The sequence below is a fragment of the Eimeria acervulina genome, genomic scaffold, assembly GCF_000499425.1.
Source record: "Eimeria acervulina Houghton genomic scaffold, Eah_scaff1158, whole genome shotgun sequence".
Classification (NCBI taxonomy): Eukaryota; Apicomplexa; class Conoidasida; order Eucoccidiorida; family Eimeriidae; genus Eimeria; species Eimeria acervulina.
The window spans coordinates 607-7,994 of NW_013550359.1; the positions used below are offsets into that span (position 1 = coordinate 607).

The following is a 7,388-nucleotide window of genomic DNA, read 5'->3' on the forward strand; positions in this document are numbered from 1 at the left end:
GCAACAGCAGCAGCAGCAAATGTGTTAGCCTGTGCTGGATAAACTGGTGCAGCAACAGCGCAAATGCTGCTGCTGCAGCAGCAACAGCAGCGGACGCAAATCTGCTGCTGCACTCACTCCACCAGCAGCTGCAACACAGTAGCAGCAGCAGCAGCAGCAGCAGCAGCAGCAGCAGCAGCAGCTCGATTGTTTGCGGTGTATGTACAGGGCAGCCTTCCTCTTCCCCCCCAAATTAGAATTTAAACGCCTTCACTCTTCGCAGTCTGTTACAATTGTGAACAGAACGGAGCGACCGGTAAACCCTAAACCCTAAACCCTAAACCCTAAACCCTAAACCCTGAGGATCAGCAGTGGTGCCTGTCTCTGTCTCTCGTTGTGGGGGCAGCTTCTTTTTTTGTCTCCTTTCTTTTAATCTCTCTCTTTGCTTATTTATTTGAATACTCATTTAAATATATTTATTATTTTGTTATGCTGTCTGTTTAACTCTTTATCTGTCTCCTTTAACTCTTTATCTGTCTCCTTTGCTTCTTTTTGTTTTAATTATATAATTTATTAAGTTGAATTTATGTTAATTAATTATTTCTTAGATTACTTTATTTATTTGCATTTGTTTTATGTACATAATATATTTTATTTAAGTTAATTAATTAGTCCATTTAATTATATATTTTTATTTATTTATTTTATTTAATTTGTTTATTTAATTTGTTTATTTTGTTTTAGTTGTTTTGCTGCTGGAGCCACATGCTGAGGGGTGCGGAGCCCTCTGCGGTGTCTGTACACCCCAGCACTTGCATTGTGCCTCCTCTTTCTTCTTCTGAAGTCATGTAAGCAAACCCTAAACCCTAAACCCTAAACCCTAAACCCTAGGCCCTGCATTATGTTCCCTGCGTTGTTTGGAGGGTCTTTTGCTCTAAGGGGTTTATCATTTTGGCTTCACAAGAGCTCCCGCTCTAGGGTTTAGGGTTTAGGGTTTAGGGTTTAGGGTTTAGGGTTTAGGGTTTATGATTGTATGTATTTAGGGTTACTTGGAGGGGCTATCCAGGAGAGGGTTTATTGAGAGAGACAGCGGAGGCTCTGATTTTCTCGTCTTCTTTGTTGCAAGCAAAAGCTATAAAAAGTATAAATATATCTCTACCTGAGACGCTTAAAATAAACCTCATAGGGCCTTCGCTATCCTTTGCAGCTGCCTATACACCTCAACGCAGTGAAGACATTCTTCAACTCTCTCCTAAAACCCTCAAACTCATGCCTTGCGCCGTCGGTAAGCCACAAACCCTAAACCCTAAACCCTAAACCCTAAACCCTAAACCCTCATGCTTCGAGCTAGACAACGCAGACTGCTGTCTCTGCGTCTGCTTCCCTCGAAAACGTTTGCTCCAAACTGAGTGCATCTAGGGTCTAGAGTCTAGGGTTTAGGGTTTAGGGTTTAGGGTTTAGGGTTTAGGGTTTAGGGCTTAGGGTTTGGCTTCAGGGCAAGTGGCTTGGCAGGTCGTTCAAGTATCAAACAAAGGAGACAAACAAGTAGATGTTGAGTTCGTTAAAGAAGAAAAACCGCAAGAAGATGAGGGTTTAGAGCAGACACAAACTGATGATTTGAAGTAACTTGTTCTCTAAACCCTAAACCCTAAACCCTAAACCCTAAACCCTAAACCCTAAACCCTAACCCCTAGCGTTTAACCTCTTCTAAACCCTACCCCGTAAACCCTAAACACTAGCCCCTAACCCCCTAACCCTAAACCCTAAACCCTAAACCCTAAACCCTAAACCCTCGTGTGCATGCATGGGTATGTTTTAGGGTGTATCCTGAGTGGGCCAGCATCGCTAGCGGGAGCTTTCATTTATTTTTGTTGCTGCATAAACCAACTGTCTCCTCTGCTGCTGGAGGACAAATGCATCGCTTTAAATTAAAAACCCTAGGGGGTTTTGCTGCGTCCTCTCAAACCCTCACTGTCTTCACTCATCTGCAGATACCTACCCTCAGCATCAGCGACAACCCTATTGTAAGAGACAAGGGTTTAGGGTTTAGGGTTTAGGGTTTACGGGTTAGGGTTGCGGGGGTAGGGGTTGGGGTTTATGGCTCGCGAGGTAGGGTTTGGTGTTTAGGGGTTGGGGTTTAGGGTTTAGGGTTTAGGGTTTAGGGTTTAGGGTTTGTTGCGCAGCTGTTTGAGTTGGTGGGGGTTGGGGGTTTGGCGCGTCGTTTGCTTTCGGTGAAGAACGAAGGAGATATTGCTTTAAGGGTTTATGTAACAGTGCAGCAGCAGCAGCAGCAGCAGCAGCAGCAGCAGCAGCAACAGGGGGGAGGGAGCATGCAGGCCTTGCTGCAGCAAGAGCATGCGGAGGCAGCAGCAGCAGCAGCTGCTGCTGCTGCACCGCAGCAGCAAAGAAGAATTCATATTTATAAAATAAAAAAGGAGACAGCAGAAGATAACAAACAAAGCGTAGAAGCAGACAAAGGAGACACCACAGCAGCAGCAGCAGCAGCTGCTGCTGCTGCTGCTGCTGCTGCAGCAAAAACAGACAAAAACAAACAAATAAAAGCAGCAACAGAGACAGATAAAGAGACAGATAAAGAGACAGATAAAGAGGCAGATAAAGAGACAGATAAAGAAAGCAAGAGAGAGAGAAAGGAGACAGATAAAGAGACAGATGAAGAGATAAAAGAAAAGCTGTCTCCAAACGCAAAACAGCTGAAGGAGACAAACAAAATAAACAAAAAAGCAAACAGCGCAACTACAGTTGCAAACAAAAGCCGCAAAAATTACTTCATACAACTCGGAGACGTCGATAAAGCAACAAGTTAGCCGCTGCTGCTGCTGCTGCTGCTGCTGCTGCTGCTGTTGCTGTTGTTGTTGTTCCTGCAGCTGCTGCTGCACCTGATGATGCTTCTGTTGCTTCGGTTTCTGTTGCTAGCGCTGGTGCTGTTCTGTTGCTGCTGCTAGTGGTGTTGCTGCTGCTGCTGCTGCTGCTGCTGCTGCTGCTACAGAGACCTGCCTAGTGGATACTGCTAGCCGGCGGGGGTTTAGGGTTTAGGGTTTAGGGTTTAGGGCTAGTGCTGGTGTTCCTGCTGCTGCATCAACCCGCCTCTTTGTTGTTGCTGGCCACATGACGGGTTGAGTATTTAGGGTTTAGGGTTTAGGGTTTAGGGTTTGTGTGCATGCAGACAGCTCATCGGAGGAGCTGAGTTTAGTTTTAGGTGCGAGAGAGACACACAATTTGTCTCTCTTCTTCAAACCCCACAGAGAAGGCCCTTATGAAGCAACTTTGCTGCTGCGAGCAGAGATACTTGTATGCTTCTTGCTGCTGCTGCTGCTGCTGCTGCTGCTGCTACTGCTTGTGCCGCTGCTGCTGCTGCAGATGCAGCTTTGTCTGAAGTTGTTGCCTCTGTTGTTGCTGCTTCTCCTAATCCCCGCCGTTGTTGCTGCTGCTGCTGCAGCTTAGCGCATGCAGCAGCAGCAGCAACAGCAGCAGCAGCAACAGCAGCAGCAGCAGCAGCAGCAACAGGAACGATGCATAGTTTGGGGTGTCTGTCTCCTTTTGTCTCTGTTAAAGGAGAAGAACGGAGAGTGGGTTCTTGATGCTGCTGCTGCGAGCAGCAGCAAAGGAGACAGTTGCTGCTGGGGCGTTGCTGCTGCAGCAGGAGAAGAAGCAGCAAACCCTAAACCCTCAAGCACAAAAACACAAACCCTTTACTCAGTACCCATCTACAGCAAATCTATTTACCCTATTCTTCATCTCAGCCCTTCTTCTATTTGCGTGGGGCCTCTTGCAGTTGGGAGCAGAGTCACGCAGCAGGTACAAACCCTGAACCCTAAACCCTAAACCCTAAACCCTAATCTATGCAAACCCTAAGTTCTGCCTACACCCCACACGTGCAGTACTGCTATTATTGCCTTTGCTGCAGCGCCTAGGAGGGTGTTCCGTTATTCGCAATTGGGACCCCAGGGTTTAGGGTTTAGGGTTTAGGGTTTAGGGTTTAGGGTTTAGGGTTTAGGGTTTGTGCAGGTGGCAATATCAAATCCAACGCATGCAGATGTGCGTTACCGCGTGGCTTGGAGATCTGTCTCTGTCTCTGCTTTTGACGAAATAAAAGAGACAACAAAGGAGACAGTAAAAGAGAAAGTAAAGGAGACAGAAGAAAGAGAAGGGCTTCCTGCTGCAGTGCTTGAGGTGTATAAATCAGAAGAGACGCTTGCTAGCTGCTGCTGCACCAAGTTAAAGTTTGCTGTCTCCACATTAAACCCAGGAAAGTTTTGCTTCGAGGTCATGCTGCTGCTGCAGCAGCAGCAGCAGCTAGAAGAGACAGAAGAAGACGCAGCAGAAGAAAAGGAGACACAAGGAGGAGACACAGAGGAGACAGACGATGATATACAAACGTAAGGAGACAGCAGCAGCAGCAGCAGCAGCAGCAGCAGAAGCAGCAGCAGCAGCAGCAGCAGCAGCAATTGCTGTTGTCGTTGTTATTGCTGCTGTTGCTGCTGCAGCAGCAGCAATAGAATGAAGCAAAACGAAGGATACACCTGCAGCAGCTCTACTTTACCAGGCTATAATATATTTATTTAATTTACTTTCTGTATTCATTCATTTTAAATTAATTTATATCTTTTATTTATTTATTTCCTTTATTTACTCGATTTTGTCTGCTGCGTTTGGGGTGTATGTGCAGCTCTTCGTCTCTTCTTTTATCTCGCTTTGTTGTTTCTGGAGATGTTCTTCTACCTAGTATTTTTCTTGCAGATGTTCGTCTGCTTGAGGGTTTATCTTCTCCTTTTTCTATGTGGCGGGATTTCAATGCACCTCAAATCAACAAGTACTTCAAACCCTAAACCCTAAACCCTAAACCCTAAACCCTAAACCCTAAAACCTAAACCCTAAACCCTAAAACCTAAACCCTAATTTCTGATCTTTTGAAATGGGATGGGGAACTTCACAGTATAGGGGTTTATATAAAACCCTTTTCATTCCTTAGGGTTGAGATCTAACAAACCCTAAACCCTAAACCCTAAACCCTAAACCCTAGCAGATGTATTGGTGCTTGATTTTCAGGCTGCTTTGCAGTCCTTTGTCTGCTGCTGATCGACGGTTTGCTGCTGCTGAGGGTTTGGTAGAGAGGAGACAGGCGCTGGAGTGTCTGCCTTCTATCTGCTGCAACTGTGGGGTGTACGAAGACGATCCCACCGATCCCGGGATCGGTGGGATCGTCTCCTCCCGCCTCCTCCTCACCTTCTATAACCCAGGAGACACCCAAGCAGATATTAATCTCCTTACAGAAAAATTCTTTAAAGTAGAGGCACTGCCAGTCTGGATGCAAGAGGTACACTCCACAAACCCTAAACCCTAAACCCTAAACCCTACGCCACAAACCCTAAACCCCAAACCCTGGACCCCAACACTCAAAACCTAAACCCCAAACCCTAAACCCTAAACCCTAAACCTTAACAAGTAGTAAGCCTCATGGCCGAAAGGAGCCTGAACGAGGGTTTGTCTCGCTTGGCCTAGCTCGTAGGGTTTAGGGTTTAGGGTTTAGGGTGTAGGGTTTGTGTGTGTAGGAAGAAGAGGAGAAGGGCCCTGAAGTGTTAGTGAAGCCTTCGAAGTTGCGTCTGGGGCCGAAGGCATCTAAAGAAGTGCTGCTGCAGGTGGTGCATGCAAAGAAGGAGACAGCAGCAAAGGAGACAGTAGAAAAGGAGACAGGAGGTGCGCATACACCCGAAAAAGAAGAGGAGACAGTTCATAAAACAGAAGCACAAATCATTCTACAGATCTCCAACGGGAAGGTCCTTCGTCTTCGCCTAATCTCCTTCAAACTGTCGCCAAATATGCCGCTTCTTTACTCCCCCCCAAGCGTTCAAGTCAGCTCATTCAAACCCTAAACCCTAAACCCTAAACCCTAAAACCTAAAACCTAAACCCTAAACCCTCATTTGCGGCTTCTCTCTGCACTTTGGAGATAAACCCTCAAACTTTTATCACATTCCGCTTTGCTAGCGCTTCACGTCTTCAAAACCTAGGGTTTAGGGTTTAGGGTTTAGGGTTTAGGGTTTGTGCGTGGCAGTTGGCTCCGGTTGTTGTGGGGAGCGAAGAGGGGTGCATGCAGTTAATCGAGGTGAAGAACATCAGCAGCAGTTCTTTATATTTTGAGTTGTCTCCTTATCGATACACCTCAGGGTGTATCGGCAGCTCGAATTGTTTGCTGCTGCAGCTGCAGCCTTCTAAGGGGGTGATTCTACCTCATTCTGCTGCGACCTTTTCTGTCTGTCTTTTTGCTGCTTCTTCTGGGCCTCATTGTCTCCCTTTAAAAATAAAATATAAACCCACTGCAGCAAAAGGAAGAGGAGACACATTTTACTCTTTAGACTTCAATGTCTGCTTCTCGGGGTGTATGTACACCTCATACCAGCAGCAGCAGCAGCAGCAGCAGCAGCAGCACAGAAAGCAGCCGCTGCAGATTCCGGCAGCAACTATGCTAGCAGCAGCAGCAGCAGACACAGACACACCAACTGCAGCAGCAGCAGATGCAGCTGCGCTAGAAGCAGCAGCAGCAGAACCAGCAGCAGCAGCAGAACCAGCAGCAGCAGCAGCATTTGAGTTTCCTTTTGTATCGAGTTTGCTGTCGGATCTGTCGATGCCTCTCAGCGCTGCGCTGACTATAGAAAGAATTGTCTTCTCTCCCCGGCCCTTCAGGTGTATACAGCGTCTCCTTCTGTCTCCTTTTATATTTTTATGTCTCTTACTGTCTCCTTGTCTACTTGGCTGTCTCTTTTTGTATTATTCTCTCCCCCTCTCTTTACTTCTCTCCCTCTACGTCTTTCTAACTCTGTCTTTCTGTCTCTGTCTCTGTCTCTGTCTCTCTCTATCTTTTTATCACTGCCTCTGTCTCTGTCTCTGTCTCTGTCTCTGTCTCTGTCTCTGTCTCTGTCTCTCTTTCCCTCTCTCTCTCTATATATATATATGTCTCTGTCTCTGTCTCTGTCTCTTTGTCTCTCTGTCTCTGTCTCTGTCTCTCTCTATCTCTTAGTCTTTGTCTCTGTCTCTGTCTATCTCTTAGTCTCTATCTCTATCTCTGTCTCTATCTCTGCCTCTGTCTCTGTCTCTGTCTCTGTCTCTGTTTATCTGTCTCTTTCTTCTGTCTCCTTTTATATATTTTTGTCTCCTTCTGTTTCTGCCCCTTCTTAAATATTCTTCTTTCTTATTATAATATTATTATTACAGAATATATTTTATATTCTTCTGTCTCCTTTTTACTGTCTCCTTTCTACTGTCTCCTTTTACTGTCTCCTTTCTACTGTCTCTTTGTGCTGTCTCCTCAGGTCTTCTGTACGGGGTCTTACTTCTGTAGTTAATTCACACCCCAGCAAAACCCTCGCCTTTTCTTGGGCCTCTCAGCAGTCT

The 7,388-nt window shown here is 46.2% G+C and overlaps 1 protein-coding gene across 1 annotated transcript; it reads left to right on the forward strand.

The window, feature by feature from the left end:
• Nucleotides 1–1,248: 1,248 nt before the first annotated feature.
• On the forward strand, nt 1,249–6,137 carry EAH_00056350 (hypothetical protein, conserved; the record flags this gene model as incomplete). Its single annotated transcript, XM_013397568.1, has 10 exons — nt 1,249–1,264; nt 1,475–1,601; nt 2,051–2,060; nt 2,163–2,799; nt 3,164–3,288; nt 4,006–4,376; nt 4,667–4,722; nt 5,109–5,314; nt 5,550–5,694; nt 6,052–6,137. The coding sequence occupies 10 exons, from the start codon at nt 1,249–1,251 to the stop codon at nt 6,135–6,137; spliced, it is 1,779 nt and encodes a 592-aa protein (XP_013253022.1).
• Nucleotides 6,138–7,388: the final 1,251 nt, after the last annotated feature.